Source organism: Narcine bancroftii, chromosome 1 (genome assembly GCF_036971445.1).
Source record: "Narcine bancroftii isolate sNarBan1 chromosome 1, sNarBan1.hap1, whole genome shotgun sequence".
Classification (NCBI taxonomy): Eukaryota; Metazoa; Chordata; class Chondrichthyes; order Torpediniformes; family Narcinidae; genus Narcine; species Narcine bancroftii.
This window is the reverse complement of record NC_091469.1, coordinates 327,624,878-327,646,272: the sequence shown is the minus strand read 5'-3', so window position 1 is coordinate 327,646,272 and position 21,395 is coordinate 327,624,878. Positions and strand designations below refer to the sequence as shown.

At 38.4% G+C, this 21,395-nt stretch overlaps 1 protein-coding gene and 1 long non-coding RNA gene across 2 annotated transcripts in view; one reads left to right on the top strand and one right to left on the bottom strand.

Moving 5' to 3' along the window:
- The window catches only part of LOC138748161 (transcription factor E2F3-like), an 87,728-nt gene that overhangs the window by 51,361 nt on the left and 14,972 nt on the right, over positions 1–21,395 (top strand). The window contains exons 3-6 of the mRNA XM_069907927.1: positions 7,396–7,615; positions 8,647–8,805; positions 9,596–9,710; positions 10,016–10,154. Coding sequence (XP_069764028.1) covers positions 7,396–7,615; positions 8,647–8,805; positions 9,596–9,710; positions 10,016–10,154 — 633 coding nt within the window. The remainder of the gene's footprint in view (positions 1–7,395; positions 7,616–8,646; positions 8,806–9,595; positions 9,711–10,015; positions 10,155–21,395) is intronic.
- Positions 9,841–21,395, bottom strand: part of LOC138748175 (uncharacterized) — a 38,465-nt gene continuing 26,910 nt past the window's right edge. Inside the window, exons 2-3 of the long non-coding RNA XR_011347854.1 lie at positions 10,323–10,411; positions 9,841–10,175 (exon numbers count right to left, since the gene is read on the bottom strand). This is a non-coding gene — a long non-coding RNA (uncharacterized lncRNA). The remainder of the gene's footprint in view (positions 10,176–10,322; positions 10,412–21,395) is intronic.

Sequence of the window (21,395 nt, the reverse complement as noted above, 5' to 3'; positions counted from 1 at the left end):
TTCTGAGCTAACAACTCTTGGATCTCTAATTTTTTTTATCACTTTCTTCCAATTTTCTTCTTAAGTAATTCACTTCCATTTCCACATAAGTTTCTCATTCTTCCACATTTTCTAATTTTTTCCCTATTTCTGTCATGACCAGCTCTATTCTATTCCTTTTTCTTCTGTACTTTTCATTTCACTAAATTCTAATGTCAACCATTCTTTTAATGCTCTCATTTGTTCTTGGGAAAAAAAAACTTTATCTATATTGTGTCCATCTATTTTACCTTCTATTTCTCTGTGCAGAGCTTAGTCTTCTTCTTCCTCTTCTGTTTCTGCACCTGTGTTTGTGTCTTCTTCTTCTCTTCCTTGTGTCTGTGTCTCTTCTGACTTTCTTGATGAGTTGCTTGTCTTACTTTGCTGGGCTTCTTCTTGTTTGGCTTCTTGCTGTTTGTTTGTCTTCTTCTTCCAGGGTACTCATCTGTTGGGCCTCCTGCTGCTGCTCTTCTTTCCTTTCACTACCTTTGCTGTCGCTTTCCTCTTCCAGCTGAAAGCCTTGGTGTCGGGCATCCCTCAGCTGGATGTATTGTGTTTGCCCGCTCTTCTGCTGAAACCCCCTCCTGTCGGTGTTCTCCTTCTCCTTAGTAAGTGCACTGCACATGTGCAATTGTGCACTTTTGTTTGGCTCAGAGAGCCATTTTTGCAGTCCAGCGGTCGGGGGTGGGGGGGGTCACGACTCTGCGGGGTCGTCACCAACCTCGGAGAACAGGCTCACTTCTCCAAGACGGCTCAGTTTCTTCATGCAGCTCAGGCCTTCTCCTTTCTCTTCCAGCATCTTCTTTTTTTCCCGTTGTTTTTATTTTTTCCTTCTTGGGTGCCATTTTCTTTCTTTTCTCTCCCACTTTATCTTTTATTTGTTATGTTTTGTATTTCTTGAACTTTGTATTTTCTTCACTTTATTTCTTCTTTTCTGGAGAGGGCTGGTACTCCCTTACCGGCCACTACTCCATCACGTGACTCTGACTCCTCCCGTGATGGTGACGTCTTGAAAGTCATTCTGGCATACAAGTTGGTGCCAGTGTTTGGACCTAGGATGCATCCAAGTTGTTTTGTACTTGTTTGCAAGTCAGACTTGTTTGCTTGGCACACTTATTCAGAAGCAACTTTTATATACAGTAAATAACAGACAATACCTCAACAATTACTGTTTGATTTTCCCACTACAGGTCTCCCAAGGACTCCGTCCCATTTGTCGATACCTATCCCCACCTTGGGGTTGAAGGTGCCCAAGTTTGTCACTGGCAGGGGTTGTCTGAGTCTGAATAGTCTGTTTCAGGTCCTCACAAACTTTCCTTGTCTTCATCTGAACTCACAAGAGTTGGTGCATAGGCACTGACAATGGTGATATGCCAGGACTTGAGAGGAAACTGGAACTTCCTGATATGTTCATTGATTCCAGTGGGTAGGGATGTTCTTCAGAGCAGTTTTGATTGCAAAACCGACTCCATGGATCCTGTTGCCAGTCTATGGTTTTCCTTTCCAAATGAATGTATATCATCTCGCTGCTTCCTGCAATGCACCCTCGTCTCCAAACCTGGTTTCACTGAGTGCAATGATGTCAATGCGATAACGGTGAAGTTCAGCCCCTCTGAGTACTGTTTGTCTTTCAGGCATTGCCCTCTTGTCTCTATCCAGCAAGGTGCGCACTTTCTAGACTCCACAAATGAACTTTCTTTGATTTATTTTTCTTTTATGTTGACTGCTAAAGAGATGATCTGCCACCTCCGATTATTTAGCCAGATGCTGTTATGGGGAAGGGAATGTTTGGAGTGCCTTTTCTAACCTTCTCCCTCATGTGAGGGTGGACAATGCTATCCTAAAAAGGACTGTCCGGTTGCCCTAGAAGCTGCTGGACATCTCTGCTGCCCTGGGTATAGAGAAGAACAACCATTGGTCCTAAGTCCACCTACCTGCAGGTTTATGACTATAACTGCAGTGGTCATCTCCACCTGTGGCCTCTCCATTCCCCCATCGCCACAGGACTTGATGAATTGGGTTAACTGAGAGGAAGTGCACAACAAAAACCTATGCGTGATAGAGTTTTAAATGGAACAGCAGTAGAACAGGGACGATCTCACACTCTCGGCAGAAAAGACCTTGATCAACACACTATCGTTATAGCTGGAGACCTCTCTTGCTGCACTGGATGACCAGGATGTCGAAGTGTCTTTCATACTCTTAGCGCTCCGCAATGCTGGGCCTTCCTTCTTGACCATTATTGGTCCCTTCCACTCAATCTGCTAGAACCAGACTTCACATGCTCCTTAAGTGCAGTTTGAGAAATAGGCCAGTTTTTTTAATGTCTGCCTAAATTGAGAACTTGTCCTATTATCATTTCTGTTAATATAATGCACAAATTGTGGTCAAGTGGTCTCCAAGTCATTTTCTATTATTAGATTTAGTCTCTGTGTTATTCAGGATGCCATTGGAAAAAAAACAGCTTCTGTTTGACCAATAAACTTGGTTTGAGAGTTATAATGCAATGTAAATAACAAAATGAATAGCTCTGGAATTGGATTTGGTGACATACTGGTTAATTTAGTTTCATAGTGGCAGTGCAGTGAGGTATCCACTCAGCCTCATGCTTGCACTGCCATTTGATTTATTTATGTAATCTTGAAGAACAAGAAGGCTATTCATCTCATTGTGCCTGTCCTAGATTTTTGAGTTATCCAATAGGTAAGAATTCAGCAAAACATGGAACAGTCAGAAATATGGTCAGACAAAGGACAAATAGTGTTTAATATGGACATGGTGAGGCGAGCTTTGGAAGTCAAATGCAAGAGAAAAATACACAGTTAATGGCAGGACCTTGAGGTGCATTGATGTACATAAGGTTCTTTACATATAAGGTTATAGCTCCCAAAAAGTAGCAACAGAAATGGATAGGGTGGTAAAGGCATCTCTCACACATGCTGTTGAGGTATTGAGAATATATGTCCATAAGTCGTGTTGCATTTACTGCTTATAAAACTTTGGTTAGGCCATATTTGGAGTATTGTGTGCAGTTCTGATCCCTCTATGACAGGATGTGGACCTTTGGAGAGGCAGCAGAAAAAGTTCATCAGGGTTGTTGCCTTTAGTAGAATCGATGAGTCATGCAGTACTAAACACTTCCTTCAGCCCAACTTGTCCAAGTTGGTATTCTGTGCTTGTCCCATTTACCTGCATTTGGTCCATAAGCCCTTCTGATCCATAAATCTGTCCAAATTTCTTTCAAATGTCAAGATTGTACAGCTTCTGCAGTTTCCTCGAGCATATTGCTTGACGTATGACCACTCTGAGTGGAAAAAGCTAACCCTCTGGTCCTTCTTTAATCTTTCCCTTTTCACTTGAAACCCCTGCCCTCCAGTTCTAGAGTAGTCTTCCCTGGGAAAAAGATTGACCATTCACTTCAGCCACATTCCTCTACAAGGTTATACCTCAGCTTTGTGTGCTCAAGGCAATAAAAACTCTGCCTATCTAACCTCTCCCTCTAACTATGAGAGAACATGAGCTATTAAGAGAGTTTGACAAACTTGGATTCTTTTTTCTTATTGGAGGCTGAATAAAGTGATATAGGTATATAAAATTATGGAAGGCATAGGTAGGGTCGAGAGTTTTTTTTTCCTTGGGTAGAAATGGAGGCAGCAGCTGCATGGTGAGAGTTTAAAGGAGATTTGTAAGGAAAGCCTTTGTGAACTCATTTGTAGATGCTGGGATAGTGGTGGAAGCAAAATGATAGCAATTTTAAGACATGAGCCTGTAAGGAATGGAGCGATTGTCGACCTCGTGCAGGCAAGTGTGCAGTTAAAATTGGCATCATGGTTGGCACACCATGGGCTGAAATTTCTGTTCTGCTGTTTATGGCCTTGTGTATGGTTTATCTCAACAACAATCACATTCTTTGCTGAAATAATTGAAAATTTCCTTCACATTTTGCATTAAATTTCCTTTTGAAATCTATATTTTAATCTGTTTCCACTACTGTCCAGCAGAGCATTTCAGACACTCTTAGCATGCCTGATTAAACTTCCTTTTCTTCATCTTTGTTAGTTATCTTCTTTCCTCTGTGTTGAACCCTTGGTGACTGAAACCTGTATCTTGTTCAATCTTCCACTAGCAATAGATTTGGGATGCCTCTGAATCTCTTCTTCACACTTCTTTTCTAAGGAGAGCAATTTCAGCTGATTAGTGTTGCTTCATTTGAAGGTTCCTTGTCCTTGGTGCCATGCCAGGGTATCTCATTAACTAGATCAGTTTGTCCTGCCAAAATTTTCAAAACCACTTTGCAATCTCTTGAGCTATTCCTGTGTCCCTCATTCTTCTATTTTTACAAGGCATCCTCAGTCCTGTGCATCAAATTTCATTTGCTTCTGTCCAGCCTTGTTACTTATTAATGAAGTCTTGCTACTGTTTCCCTTGCTTGTGATACAGTACCGTATATTATTTGAGCTTTGAATCAAATCTAGACTTTGACACTTAAAATCATCCACTATAAGCCAAGATCACCTTGTATTTGTAAAGTAGAATAAAATTGACCCCAAGGATAAAGTCTGGCAGATCTCCCTCCATTCCTTGATGCAGTCTCTACCTGAAGTGTCGGCCATCTTTTTGCTTCCATGGCTGCATCTCAACCTGGGTTCTTCAGTTTTTTTTTGCTCCATATCATCGCATCTGCAAGCTCTCTTTCCCTCCATTTTCATCTGTCTCCTTGTTGTTTTTGTCCATGTTGCCAAAACTTCCTTCATTTCATGACTTGCTTTGCTTATGGTCATTATGTGGTATTTTAAATTTCTTTTGCTGTCCACATGTAACATTTATTGCACTGCCAAAAAAAAAGCCACTTGCTGGAAATCTGAAATAAAACTGGGAAAAAAAGCTGAAATGGAAAACTCATCAAGCTGAGAAGTATCTTTGGATGGGAAAACAGGTAATGTTTCACATCAATGGAAAAAGAGAAAATAAAGTTAGTTTGAAGGTGTCGAGGTTGGGCAAGAGATGGATCGGACAAAGAATGTTTGGTAGTGTTAAAAATGGAGAGAGTACCTGAGCCAAATGGAGGATGTTTTGCAGCAGTTTAACCCATTAAAACAGACCTTTTTCCAAGGCACTTCACTTTAAATACAACCATCCCTCCATCTTAACTCCAATTCCACTCTTGTTTTTAATCTCAATTTTAATGGGTCTTTAATGTTAAACAGTACAGAGATGTTATCTGATCTGCATATATTAACCATTTTGTGTTCTTGTGTCTATTGCCCCAAGCTTTTAAAACTTCCATATTCATCCAAAAAAACACTCGTCAGGAATTCTATCTACTAGAGAGATTAAAACTAACATTTATTCATTTAAAAAGTTGCATGAGGCATTTTTGTTGTCAGAGGTGGTTTTTTTTGGTATGTCTATGTGAAATAAGACTGGTCTTTGCACTGGGTTAGATGAAGTGCATCCTGAATTTGGTACTGTTGAAATATTCATTCTAGTGTCTTGATGTTGTATCAAGACCATAATCAGTGAAGATTGTGAAGAGCATCTCCACAATCTCCATTAGTACCAGAGCACCACAGGGCTGTATTCTGAGACCCCTGCTCCACTGGGTTTGCAACTATGGCTGTGTGAATTGGTACAACAATAAGACCATCTACAAATGTGCTGATGATGCCATTGTAATGGGCTGTCTATAAAGGTGTGATGAGAAAGCTTACAGGAGGGAAAATGAAAACTTGGCTGAATGGCATTACTAACAATGTCAGCAAATACAAGGGGCTGGTTGTCAAATTAAGGAAGGGAATACCAGAGGTGTACAATCCAGTGAAGATCAGGGAATTCGAGGTGGAGAGGGGGAGCAAATTTAAATTTCTTGGAGTTTCTATCTCAGAGGACCTTTTTTAGACCCAACACATGAATGTCATCATGAAGAAAGGACATCAGCACCTCTGCTTCATCAGGAGGTTTGGCATGACCTTGGCAAACCTCTACCGATATGCAGTTGGAAGTGTGCTGAATGGTTGAAAGCCCTGTGGGAAGTAGTGGATGCAGCCCAGGACATAACAGGCAAAACTCTCTTGACCATGGAGACCATCTGCATGGATTGTTGCTGTTGGAGAGCAGCAGCAATCATCAAGGATCCACTCCACCCAGGGCATGCTCTGTTCTTGTTGCTGTCATCAGGTCAGGGGGTTTAGGTGCAACAAGACTGATGGCATCAGGTTCAGGACCAGCTGCTTCCCATCCACCATCAGATTCTTAAACAACAAACTTAATCAGAGACTCATTTAAGGACTCTCACTTTGCACATAATTTATTAATGAATTGTTTTTTTCTACATTGCACATTTCTTCTTTTTGTGGATATATCTTTTGTTGAGTATAGTTTTTTTGCATTACTAGCGGTTAGAAATTCTGCCTGGTCCACTGGAAAATGTATCTAAAGGTTGTATGTGATGTCACTTATATACTCTTAGAATAACTTTGTACTTTACTAACAAATTTCTAATATCAAAATATTGCCACTTGGTATTGCTCAATTTTGAAGGTGTATAATAGCAAGTAAAATGGTTCAAATGCTGGATTGGAATTATGATGCATTGTTCTCAAGGAGCTCTTAAGTTTTCTCCAGTCTTTTCCATTCTTGCAAACTAGTTGATACTGAATATTTCTATAACTTAATATCTTGCTGTTCTACTTCTGGTAGCAAAAGGTTTGGCTACGGAATCAAAAATTGCATTGAAATTTAACCATGACGTATAATGTAGATGGATGGCCATTATTGTGTTGGATTCCATTTTCCTTTTCTGCGGGACTGGGAAGGGGAATATATTTAAGAGGGAATTAGATCTATTTCTTCAGTATAAGGGAATTAGGGGTTACGGAGAGAAGACGGGGATGGGGTACTGAACTTTAAGATCAGCCATGATCTCATTGAATGGCGGAGCAGGCTCGAAGGGCCGAATGACCTACTCCTGCTCCTATCTTCTATGTTTCTATGTCCAGAATTGTATTAAAATACTGCTTATTTTTAGATTTGTCCCTTATATGAATGAGGCCCTGTAAAGATCTGTAATTCTTACCTATCAGCCCATCCATCACCCAAATGGAACTGCATGATTGCAGCGATTTTGAGCATAATTTTTTCAACCAATCCTATTGAGTTTTATTTATTTTACTTATTAAACCTAGCCTGGTGAATAAGGCTTTTGAGTATGGTTAATTTATGTAAGTTGGGAATTGGCTACTGTTGTATTATAGGAACCTTGTTGTTGGGAGGGCATTGGATCAGCACGAAACCTCAAAGTTTGAGAACAATTATGATTAAGTTTGAATTTCATGTGATTACTTTCAATGATCATTTATAATTCCTTCCACAACACAGCTCCCAGGTCCCCATCAGAGAAGACTCGCTACAATACTTCACTCGTTCCCCTCACAAAGAATGTGGTTGAGCTCTTGGGTCAATCCCCGGATGGTGTGTTGGATTTGAACAAAGCTGCAGAGGTCTTAAACGTGCCAAAGCGAAGAATCTACGACATTACAAATGTATTGGAGGGTATTCATCTCATTGAAAAGAAATCCAAAAATAATGTTCAGTGGATGTAAGTTGTGTTTTTTAACTTCTCTTGAAGCAATTTTATATGCAACCTATATGGTTGCAGTGACTGAAATTGAACTTAACATTACTGCTGTAGAAATAATTGAGCCCTGGTTGCAATTGATGAAGTTTGATCTTGTTTTTTTCATATTGCCCAATTCGATATTTAACACTTGTTAAATCACTAAAAAATATTCTACTCCTGGCATGTGGCAATCATTGACATTCTTTCTCACTTCATAATTGACGTGAACTGAGGAGGCATTTAGGAGTTAGCATGGTTGGAGCTAGAGTTGTTCAAGTGAACCGGTACGGACTTGAAGGGCCGACATGGCCTGTTTCCATGCTGTAAACGGTTATATGGTTATATCACTCAAGGCTTGGATTTATTGGTAGGTCAGACAGGAGAATGGTGACCGAGTTCCTTCCCTGCAGGACCTTGGATTTCAAGGTGATATCGTGATTGCATTTGCTGTTTAATTTCCTCATTGATGTACAAGATGCCACCTTACTTGTCCCAAGTTCTATAATGTAATGATATTGGAAATGGATTTTCCTGCTTAATGTTCCAGTAATTTAACAGTTGAGGCTTGATTTTTTTTTGTGTGTGTGTGTGTTCATACAAGACGTTTCATCTTACTGAAACCTGAACCATTAAACAATTAATTTTCTTGCCAATTTCTTTACGTATTTTCCTTCTGACAAAGAACAATACTGTCCTATCAGAATGCAAGCTGCCCTGAACATTCTTGTTGCAAAACTATGCACCCTTTGTTTCCTCATTTTCTGTTTTTCACCTGCTGTACAAGAGCAGATTCATCATTTTGTTTAGTCACCTCATCCCCTGACATCAGGGAAGAATATGAAATTTTTCATCTTTCTTTGCAGGTTCGTTCAAAGGTGTAGCTTTTCAACAATATTATGAGGATGGAGAAATCTGCTGTCCTTCTAGTAGTCAAAGTGTTATTTAGGTTATGAATTGGTTGGGAATTGGTGTGTTTTGAGTAATTGCCATTGTCCTGCTCTATTCCTCAGGGGCTGCAGCCTGACAGACAAGGATGGTTTACTGAAACGATGCCAGGGCCTCAACCGGGAGGTGGCAGAACTTAGCCTGAAGGAGAAGAAGTTGGATGACTTGATCCAGAGCTGCACCTTGGACCTCAAAAAGCTGACAGAGGACTCTGAAAACCAAAGATATCCTTGCTCATGGTCCCAAAGTTCAGAAATTTTTTAGCAGCTCGACCAGACAATTATTGCTATAAAAGTTGCACTTAAAGATAAATAAATCGTGCAAAAAGAAGAGACAGTGAGGCAGTGTCTGCACATCCTTCCTGATGGTAGCAGGGTGAAGGGGCGTGTCCTGGGTGGCCAATGACCTTGAGGATAGAGGCTGCTTTCATAAGACACCACCTCTTGTCGATGTCATAGATGGGGTGGAAACTGATGCCTGGCTGAGTTCACAACTATTTTTTTTTTCTTGTGTCCTGTGCATTGGCACTTCCAATGCCATGAGACAGGATATTCTCCATGGTTTATGAAATGGTTTCATAATCTTTGATTTCCGTGGCAGGAGGATCCAGAACCAATGGCTGCAGTTTGAAGAAATTTCCCAAAAGAGCAGCAGAAAAATTTAATGTTTCGAGTTATTTTTAAAAAAAATCTAGATCAAACAGCTTGACAGAATTTACTAGTGATTTTGAAAGAAAAAAAATTTAGAAACTTGGAGCGATTGGAACTGGTTTAAGTAAACTCATTGGATTGAATGCACTGTGACTGCAAACAAGATTTAAACTTGTAAGACCCCTTTGAAAATTATCTTAATATTCCAGCGAAATGGGGGATTAATTCAATCAGTTTGAGGTAAATTGCTTGTGTTTTCAAAAAGGATAGAAAACCACTTCCAGTGTATTTTAAACTTCACTAAATGAGAATGTGGGTGAATTGATTGATCAAAGTGATGTTCACTGTCCTTAACATCCAGCACATTAAATTATGTGACATATCAGGACATAAGAAAGATCCAGAATTTTAAGGGTCAGGTGGTAATAGCTGTGAAAGCTCCTCCTGAAACCAGGCTAGAAGTACCCGATCCCTACGATGTGAGTCTTGAATTTTTTTTATCATGTATGAAATGCTTTGTTTTGCATGTTCTCCAGGCAGTTAAACTCTTAAATACAACAGGTAGTGCAAAGTAAAACAAAAGTTGTTGTATTGTAAAGCGCGGGCTTTTTAATTCTTTCGTCAATATTTATGACTTTTTTTTAATCCTTAAGTATTTGTCAGGACTGAACTGATCCTGGTACACTTCTGAGAGTCCTTAACTGAAGTACATTTTAAGGGGCTTGTGTTTGCTATCTATTTCACTTAAAAACCAACTTCTGTAATCATTTGCTTGGCTTTTCAGAACTTGCAGATACATTTGTCAAGTTCAAAGGGGCCGATTGAGGTTTATCTGTGTCCAGATGATTCTGCAGCATCAAGTAGTCCACTGAAGACTAGCAGCAAGGAACATTCCAGAAGTATATCTCAATTGCATGTCCGAGGTAAGCCCCAGGCAAAAATAACTGATGGCGAGAGGAGATTTGAATGCTTACATTTTGCACTTTCACGGTAAAATCATTAGAGCTTTTGATAGGGGAAACTGATTAGGTGAGAGTGAGTAACTTGAGAAATTTCAAGAAAATAATGGGATCAGGGACCAGCATACTTACTGTATTTGAATGATCCATGTCTTGGAGATTTCGAGCTGTAATCTGCATTCATTTTGAGTTCTGGAATTCCTATGTCTTGGAAATAATTCCTGTGAATTGGAGATAACAAAGCTTGGTCATCTGGAAAGGCAACTTGATAAAAATGCCAATTAAATGTTTGTTGCCCCTTCTGACAATCGAGGTAATGGCTTGAACCTGTTGTTAACTGGTGGTGGGGGGGGGAGGGGCGGCAGGGAGAGAGAGAGGATTGTTCGGGGAAGGAATAGTTTTTGCAGAGATGCCATCAATAAAGGAAAATTAAAAGAAAACAAAAGTAATTTCAGGCAGTGGGAGGCAACATTCTGCGTTCGAGTTTTAGATTTGCAGAAATCCTTTGATGGGGGTGCTCTATAAGATTGTTACTCAAAATAGGGGCTCATGGGATAATCATGTTTTAGTATTGAAATAATCTTTAAGAAACCAATTTTCCTGTTGTCAGGCTGTTGCAAAGAGAGCAAGCAGAACAGCTGGAAGGACTTTGCAGGTCAGGCAACATGAAAAGAAAGAAAGGATTCATTCTTGGAATGTAGCAAATAATTTATTAGTAATTTCTTTAATAATACCAGGACATCTATTGCAATGCATATGAAGATGGCTGATTAAACTGAAAGCTCATAATTACACAGATTTCACAGTACAGGGTGCTGTTGCATCTGCTTTCAAATATTTATTTTTGATATTTTTCCTTAAATTTAAACATACAGCACAGTAACAAGACAATTTGACCCACGTGCCTGTGCTTCCCAATTAACCTACAAACCCTTGGTATGTTTTGAACAATGGGTGAAAACCCACGTGGACATGGCAAGAATGTACAAACTCCTGACAGACACCGTGTGATTTGAACCCTGGTCCCAATCGCTGGCGCTGTAACGGCATTGCATAAACCATTATGCCAACCGTGCAGCCTTTAAGGGAGCTGGTAAGGATGATGCAAAAAAAGCTGCACAGTGATTTTTAAAAATATATATTTATAGCCTGGCCGAAGCCAATTCCAACCATTTAAACTTGTGCCACCAAAATAAACCTACAACCCCGTATATTTTTGGGGGGTGGGGAAACTAGAGCACCTGGGGGAAAACCCATGCAGACACTGGGAGAACTTGCAAACTCCTTTCAGATAGTGCCAGCTTTGAACCAAGGTCATTAGTGCTGTAATAATATTGTGCTAACTGCTACCACTCAAGTTTAACCGTGCAGTCCAAGGTTAAATGTGTAAGAAGCTTGTATTATAAGAGTAATTAAATCTTATTGTGTATTCTGTTTGCACACTTGGGAGTGACACAAGTCAGATGACAGTGATTTGACTCGGCATTCAAGGCGATGGTTTGGTGCAGGGGGAGAGGTTGACAACTTGTCTGTAAAAAAAAAAAAGGTCCCATTTTCTTAATTGGAAACGAATGAAGATGATTTTCTTCAACCCAGTCCAGTGCATTATAAACATATGGAGTTCTAAGAATTTGATGGTTTTTCATCCATCAGATCTTAACAAAGATGGAGCCATTTTTGAAGTTGAGTCCAGAAGTCATAGGAGTAAAAATAGACTATTCAGCCCATTGAGTCTGCCCCATCATATAATCATGAGCTGATCCATTTATCCCCAGTCCCTGTCTCCTCCCCATAGCTTTTAATGCCTTGGCTAATCAAGAATCAATCTCTCCCTAAATACACCCAATAACTCGGCCATCTCAAATGCCTGTGATGACAAATTGCACAGATTCACCACTCTACAGCTAAACAAATTTCTGTCTTCATGGAGGTCCTTCAATCCTGAAATTGACCCCCCTTTGCCGAGGCTCCACTACCATGGGAAACGACCTTTTGATATCTCCTGTCTGTTCCTTTCAACGTTTGAGTGTAGGCCAAGAGCGATCACATATTCCTCATAGGATAATCCTTTCATTCCCGAATCATCTTTCTGAGCTTTCTCTAATATCAGCACATCCTTTCTGAAATGAGGAGCCCAAAACTGCTCACAATAATGCAAATGAGGTCTCACCAGTGCCTTGAAATGTCTCAACATCCCTACCTTTGTATTCTATTCCTCTTGAAATGAATGCTAGCATTGCATTTGCCTCCATCATTGACTCAACATGCAAGTTTACCTTCAGCAGATCCTGCATGACAACTCCCAGGTCCCTTTGCATCTGGGTATTTTCATATTTCTCATTTAGAAAATAGTCTACCCAAGTACATGACTGTACAATTTTTGACATTGTATTTCATTTGCCACTTAAATATACACATACAACACGGTAGCGGGCCATTTTGGTTCACAAATCTGTGCTGTCCAATTTAAGCAATTAATCTACACCCTGGTACGTTTTGAACAGTGGGAGGAAACCAGAACCCCTGGGGAAAACCTATGCCGACTTGGGGAGAATATACAAACTCCTTACAGACAGTGCAGGATTCGAACCCCAGTCCCAATCGCTGGTGCTGTAAAGGCGTGCAAACTGCTAAGCCAACCGTGCTGCCCCAATTTCTCTGCAGCTTTAACGTTCCCTAATGCTACTTGCTCCTCCACCTACCTTCATATCATCTGCAGACTTGGCCTTAAAGACATTCATTCCATCATTTAAATAATTGATAACGAACATAAAAAGAAATAGTCCAAACAATGAACCCTGCATTCTGATTCTCTGCTTCCTGCCAATCAGCCAATTCTCTACCTCCACTTCTACGTTTCCTGTTATACCAAAGGTTCTTGTCTTGTTAAGTAGCCTCTTGTGCGGCACCCTTTTTGAAAACCAATCTATCTTCTTGAGTACAGTTTACAGTTATCGATAAGTAGAAATTCTGCCTAGCCCACAGGAAAAAGAATCTTAGGGTTGAATGTGATATGTACATACTCTGACAATAAATTTGAACTTTGTCAAAGGTCTTAAAAAAATCTAAATACACGTCCACAGTCTCACAACATCGAGCCTGTTTGTCACTTCAAATAATTCTTATCGGTTATGATTTTTCCAGTCCTCCAGGACTATAGCGGAATCTATTGATTCCCAAAAGATCATTACGGAAGCCTCCACAAACTCCAATGTTGCTTCTTTCAGAACCTGAGGTGCAATTCATCTGACCTGAAACCATTCAGCTTTCTGAGCACCTTCTCCCTTGAAATAGTAACTGCACTCACTTCCCTTCCCTGATATCCTTGGACATTGACACACCTGCTAATGACTTCTTTGGTGAAGACGGATCCAAAATACTCATTTAGCTCCACTGTCATCTCGTCTCCTATTATTATTTCTCTTTTTTTTCACACCATAAATCACATTAGCCATGATATACACTTTTTCTTTTTCACACATATACAGTGACTTTTTCCCCCTCCCTCCTCCCAAGCCACCCCCCCACCCCCCCCCCTCATCCATTTTAGGTATACAATCTAGGTTGCATTAAACCAGTCAGACAATGTTGTCATTCAACAAAAATACACCAGAAATTCTACTGAGTCCATTCTTTTCTTTCCTTCTCCTTCCATCAACTTAGGTAATGTTTGTCCCCGGTAGGTTTTCGCTGTTGTATTTAATGTAAGGCTCCCATACTTGTTCGAATATTTCAATATTATTTCTTAAACTATGTTATTTTTTCTAATGGAATACATTTATTCATTTCTATATACCATTGTTGTATTTTCAAATTATCTTCCAATTTCCAGGTTGACATAATACATTTTTTTGCTACGGCTAGGGCTATCTTAACAAATCTTTTTTGTGCATCCTCCAAATCAATTCCAAATTCTTTGTTTTTTATGTTACTTAGGAGAAAGATCTCTGGATTCTTTGGTATATTGTTTTCTGTTATTTTATTTAATATCTGATTGAGATCATCCCAAAATTTTTCTACTCTCTCACATGTCCAGATTGCATGAATTGTTGTTCCCATTTCTTTTTTACATCGAAAACATCTATCAGATACTGTTGGGTCCCATTTATTTAACTTTTGTGGTGTAACGTATAGTCTGTGTAACCAATTATATTGTATCATACGTAGCCTCGTATTTATTGTATTTCTCATCGTTCCAGAACATAATTTTTCCCATGTTTCCTTTTTTATCTTTTATATTTAAATCTTGTTCCCATTTTTGTTTAGTTTTACCATTTGTTTCCTCATTCTCCTTTTCTTGCAGTTTAATATACATATTTGTTATAAATCTTTTGATTAACATTGTATCTGTAATCACATATTCAAGGTTACTTCCCTATGGTAAACTCAAATTGCTTCCTAATTTATCCTTCAAGTAGGATCTCAGTTGGTAATATGCCAGCGCTGTATCTCCAGTTATATTGTACTTATCTCTCATTTGTTCAAAGGATAAGAATCTACTTCCTGAAAAACAATTTTCTATTCTTTTAATCCCTTTTTTTTCCCATTCTCTAAAGGAAAGGTTATCTATTGTAAAAGGGAGTAGCTTATTTTGCGTCAATATTAGTTTTGGTAATTGATAATTTGTTTTATTTCTTTCTACATGAATCTTCTTCCAAATATTGAGGAGATGATGTAATACTGGAGAAGTTCTATGTTGTACCAATTTTTCGTCCCATTTATATAATATGTGTTCAGGTATCTTTTCCCCTATTTTATCTAATTCTAATCTTGTCCAGTCTGGTTTTTCCCTTGTTTGATAAAAATCTGATAGGTATCTTAATTGTGCGGCTCTATAATAATTTTTAAAGTTTGGCAATTGTAAGCCTCCTTGTTTATACCATTCTGTTAATTTATCTAGTGCTATCCTCGGTTTCCCCCCTCTCCATAAAAATTTCCTTATTATTTTCTTTAACTCTTCGAAGAATTTTTCTGTCAGTTGTATTGGCAATGCCTGAAATAAGTATAATATCCTTGGAAAAATGTTCATTTTAATACAGTTTATCCTTCCTCTCAGTGTTAGTGGTAGATCTTTCCAATGCTCTAAATCGTCCTGTAATTTTTTCATTAGTGGATTATAATTGAGTTTATATAATTGGCCTAGATTTTTGTTTATTTGTACACCTAGGTATCTTATTGCCTGCACTTGCCATCTGAATGGAGATTCCTTCTTAAATTTTGAGAAATCCGCATTATTCATAGGCATTGCTTCACTTTTATTTACGTTTATCTTGTAACCCGACACTTCTCCATATTCCTTCAATTTCTTATATAATTCTTTTATTGATAGTTCTGGTTCTGTTAAGTACACTATAACATCATCCGCAAATAGACTGATTTTATATTCCCTGTCTTTTATTTTTATATCTTTTATATTATTATCTATTCTTATCAATTCTGCTAGTGGTTCTATAGCTAGTGCAAACAATAAAGGTGATAGTGGGCATCCCTGCCGCGTTGACCTGCTTAAGTTAAATTGCTTTGATACATGTCCATTTACTGTCACTTTCGCTAACGGTCCCTTATATAATGCTTTAATCCAATTAATATACTTCTCCGGTAAACTGAATTTTTGCAATACTTTGAACAAATAATTCCATTCTACTCTGTCGAAGGCCTTTTCTGCGTCTAAAGCAACTGCTACTGCAGGTGCTTTATTTCCTTCTACTGCATGAATTAAGTTAATAAATTTACAAATATTGTCTGTTGTGCGTCTTTTTTTGATAAATCCAGTTTGGTCTAAATTTACCATTTTCGATACCTGCTCTGCTAATCTGTTTGCTAATAGTTTAGCTATTATCTTATAATCTGTGTTTAGCAAAGATGTTGGTCTATATGATGCTGGTGAGAGTGGATCTTTCCCTTGTTTTAGTATTACTGTAATTATTGCTGTTTTACATGAATCTGGTAAGCTTTGTGTTTCATCAATCTGGTTGATTACATCCAGGAGGGGTGGTATTAATAAGTCTTTAAATGTTTTGTAGAATTCTATTGGAAATCCATCCTCTCCTGGTGTCTTATTATTTGGTAATTTTTTTATTATCTCTTGTATTTCACTCTGTTCCAAATGGTTCTGTTAATTTATTTTGTTCCTCTATTTGTAGTTTTGGTAGTTCAATTTTAGTCAAAAATTCATCTATTTTCCCTTCTTTCCCTTCGTTTTCAGTTCGGTATAATTGTTCATAGAATTCTCTAAAGTTTTCCTTAATTTCTTTTGGATTATATGTAATTTGTTTATCTTTTTTCCTTGATGCCAATACCATTTTCTTAGCTTGTTCTGTCTTAAGCTGCCATGCTAGGATTTTGTGCGTTTTTTCACCTAATTCATAATATTTCTGTTTTGTCTTCATTATATTCTTCTCTACCTTATATGTTTGTAATGTTTCATATTTTATTTTTTGTCCGCCAATTCTCTTCTTTTAGTTGTATCTTCCTTCATTGCTAATTTTTTTCTATGTTTACTATTTCCCTTTCCAACTGCTCTGTTTCCTGATTATAGTCCTTCTTCATCTTGGTTACATAACTTATTATTTGCCCTCTAGTGAATGCTTTCATTGCGTCCCATAGTATAAACTTATCTTCCACTGATTCCGTATTTACTTCAAAATACATTTTTAATTGTTTTTCAATAAATTCTCTAAAATCCTGTCTTTTAAGTAGCATGGGGTTTAATCTCCATCTATACATTCTTGGAGGGATGTCCTCTAGCTTTACTGTCAATATTAAGGGTGAATGGTCCGATAGTATTCTCGCTTTATATTCTGTTTTTCTTACTCTATCCTGCATACTAGCTGATAACAAAAATAGGTCTATTCTTGAGTATGTTTTATGTCTAGCCGAGTAGTATGAGTATTCCTTTTCTTTTGGGTTTTGTTTCCTCCATATATCCAAAAGTTTCATTTCTTGCATTGATTTAATTATAAATTTGGTTACTTTGTTCTTTCTGTTAATTTTTTTCCCTGTTTTATCCATATTTGGATCCAAATTCAGGTTGAAATCCCCTCCTATTAGTATGTTCCCTTGCGTATTAGCTACCTTCAAAAAGATAACTTGCATAAACTTTTGATCTTCTTCATTAGGTGAATATACATTAAGTAGATTCCAAAACTCCGAATATATCTGACATTTTATCATTACATATCTCCCTGCTGGATCTATTATTTCCTCTTCTATTTTAAATGGCACATTTTTACTAATTAATATAGCCACTCCTCTTGCTTTTGAATTATACGATGCTGCTGTTACATGTCCTACCCAAACTCTCTTTAATTTCTTGTGCTCCAATTCAGTTAAGTGTGTTTCTTGGACAAATGCTATATCAATTTTTTCCTTTTTCAGTAAATTTAGTAGTTTCTTCCTTTTAATTTGGTTATGTATTCCATTAATATTTAAAGTCATAGTTCAGCGTAGCCATTTTATACTTTGTTTATCTTCTCCTTCCGTTTTTCCATCATTACCTTTCCTCCTTTTCCATTTTTGCTTTCTTATTTTCAACTCTTTATAAGACAACATTCCTACAACATCAAACATTTTCCTTATTCTCCTGTTTATATCTTCTTTATCCCCAATCTCCCCTTCCCCTCCTGAGTTGTCCTTTATCCCTTGTCGGACAACCACATCTCCCCTCTCCATTTGGGTTTGCGAATCCACTCGCAAGCGTCAACTGATTTTGCAGTGACCGCTATTTCCCCCCACCCAGCCCCCCCAGAAAAGATTTCACTTTTCATATGTCACAAAGGTCACTCTTTTAATTCCCTCCTTATTCTCTCTATTCCATTACCTTCCCTTATTCATTCTTGTCTATACTATCTATATTTTCCTCTAAGTACAGATACATTCACGTATGCACATTGTATCTATTCACTCTTATACCTCTTTACCCACATACATATCAATCGTGATCATTTTTACTCTCATTACCCGTCTTCATCCCTCAGTCTATTTTTGTAATTGTTCTGCAAATTTTCGTGCTTCTTCTGGGTCCGAGAATAGTCTATTTTGTTGTCCTGGAATAAATATTTTCAATACCGCTGGATGCTTTAGTATAAATTTATATCCTTTCTTCCATAAAATCGCCTTTGCTGTATTGAACTCCTTTCTCTTCTTTAGGAGTTCAAAACTTATATCTGGATAAATGAAGATTTTTTGCCCTTTATACTCCAGTGGTTTGTTGCCCTCTCTTACTTTTTCCATTGTCTTCTCCAGTACCTTTTCTCTTGTAGTATATCTTAGGAATTTTACTACAATAGATCTTGGTTTTTGTTGTGGTTGTGGTTTAGAGGCCAATGCTCTATTTGCCCTTTCTATTTCCATTTCTTGCTGTAGTTCTGGACATCCTAGGGTCTTAGGGATCCAATCTTTTATAAACTCCCTCATATTCTTGCCTTCTTCATCTTCCTTAAGGCCCACTATCTTTATGTTATTTCTTCTGTTATAATTTTCCATTATATCTATTTTTTGAGCTAACAGTTCTTGTGTCTCTATCGTTTTTTTATTAGATTCCTCCAATTTCTTTTTTAAGTCTTCTACCTCCATTTCTGCTGCTACTTCCCGCTCTTCCATCTTGTCCATTTTCTTTTCCATTTTTGTTAAGGTCATATCTATTTTATTCATTTTCTCTTCTGTGTTGTTTATTCTTTTTCTTAAATCATTAAATTCCTGTGTTTGCCATTCTTTAAATGACTCCATGTATCCTTTAATAAGAGAAAGTACAATCTTTATCTTGCCTTTCTCTTCTTCTTCTATTTCACTGTATTCTTCCTCTTCCTCTTCTTCTTCCTCTGGGTTGGCCATCTGTTGTTTCTTTGTTGCCCTTTTCTTCTCTTCTTTCTTGTTTCCATTGTCTTCTGTGTTCTCTTCTTGCTGCAGGTGTTCTGCAGCTGTCGTTGCCAGCTGTGGAGATCGACTCCCCAGTTGGTCCCCCCTCCCGTCGGTGTGTCTTTTTCCATGCGCGGTTGCGCACTTTTACTCGGCTCAGCGAGCCATTTTTGTAGTCCACTTTCTACCGACCTGAGGGAGCGGGTTTCTCTCTCCACCGCGGGCCTCTTCGAACAGGTAAGGCCTTCACCTTCTTCCTCCGTTGTCTTCTCTTCCTCTCTTACCGTTGCTTTCGATTTTTCTTTTTTTGTCACCATCTTCTTTCCACCTTTATACTCACTTTTCTTTAACTTTTATTTCTGTGCCTTTGTGTTTTCATTTGTTTTTCCCGACTTTTCTGGAGAGGGCTGGAGTTCACCGTCCGGCCACTACTCCATCACGTGACTCCTCCCTATTATTATTTCTCCAGTGTAATTTTCTTGTAGTCCTATATCTACTCTCATCTCTCCTTTAATCGTTATATATTTGATGAAACATTTTGTATAACCTTTGTTAGGACATGGTTGCCTACTTCATCGTTTCCCTCTTATGAGTTTGTTTAGTTTTTAAAAGCCTCCCAATCTTCTATTCTGGATTCTTGTATACCCTCTCTTTTGCGTTGGCTTTGACTTCCTTTGAAAGCCAGTTTTGACATTTTACCATTTTAATATTTCCTCTTTTTATAGTATATCTTCCACCTTCCTCATTTCTCACTCTTCTGCCATTCTTCTACTAGTTCCCCCTTCTGATCCACTAAAGCCAGTTCCTCTCATGCCACTGAAATATCAACATATCTGACTTTAGTTTCTCCTTATTAAATTTCAAATTGAACTCGCTCATATTGTGATCACTGCCCCCTAATGGTTCTTTACTCTAACTAAGCTCTCTAATTGCCTCAGGTGCATTGCACAACATTCAACCCAATACAGTCGATCTGTTGACAAGCTGCTCAAAGAAACCATCTCATTGGCATTCAACAAATTCTCTCTTGAAATCCAGTCCTAACCTGTTTTTTTCCAATCAACTTGGATGTTAAAATCCTTATGACAATGATAACTTAGCCCTTCTGACAAGCCTTTTTTATTTGCTGTTGTAATTTGTTGTCCACATCCTGACTACTGTTTGGAGACCTGTGTATGATTGCCAACAGTATCTTTTTACTCTTGCCATTTCTTAATTCGACCCAGAAGTATTCTAGATCTTCTGATCCTATGTCACCTTTTTCTAATGATTTAATGTTATTTCTTACCAACAGAGCCACGCTAAGCCCTCTGCTTACAGTTTTATTGTCAGAATGCATAGATGTCATCACATACAACCTTGAGATTCTTTTTCCTGCAGGCGAGGCAGAATTACTGCTTATTGGTAGTGCAAAATACCTGTACACAGCATATACATGTAAACAAAGAACTGTAAACAAATAACAAATGTAAACAAACTGCAATACAGAGAGAATGAAAATATTAATAAGGTGCACAAGTAAGTCTTTAAATGTGTCCCTGATTGAGTTCATTGTTGAGGAGTCAGATGGCGGAAGGGTAGCAGTTGTCCTTGAACATGGTGATGTGAGTCTTGTCGCACCTATATCCCTCATGATGGCAGCAACGAGAACAATGTACTGGGAGTTGTGGATCCTTGATGATTGCAGCTGTTCTCTGATGGCAGCATTTCCTGGAGATTTTCTCAATACTTGGGAGAGTTTTGCTGTTATGTCCTGGGCTGTGTTCACTACTTTTAGCAAAATTTTATGCTTGAGGGTATTGGTGTTTCGATACCAGACCGTGATGCAGCTGGTCAGCACACTTTCCACCACAAATCTGTAGAAAGTTCCCAGGGTTTCAGGCATCACACCGAACCTCTGCAAACTCCTGAGGAAGTCGAGGTGCTGACACACTTTCTTCATGATGCAGTTAGTGTGTTTGGTCCAGGAAAGTCCTCTGGGATAGTGACTCCCAAGAACTTAAATTTGCCCACCCTCTCCACCTTTGATTCCCCTAATGATGATGGAATTGTATAGCTCTCGCTTTCCCTTCCTGAAGTCAACATTCAGCACCTTAAGTTTGGAGAAATTGAATTGTTGTTGGTGTACCATTCAGCCAAGTTTTCAATCTTCCCCTTCCTTTATACAATCCACTACTCTAGTATCATTGGAAAATTTGTTGATGTTGTTGTCGTACCGAGTCTCACAGTCCAAGGTGTACAGTGAGGGGCTAAGAATGCAGTTGTGTGGTTTTCCGGTACTGATGGAGATTGTGGAGGAGAAGTTCACACCAATCCTCACTGATTGTGGTCTGTAGGTGAGGAAATCAA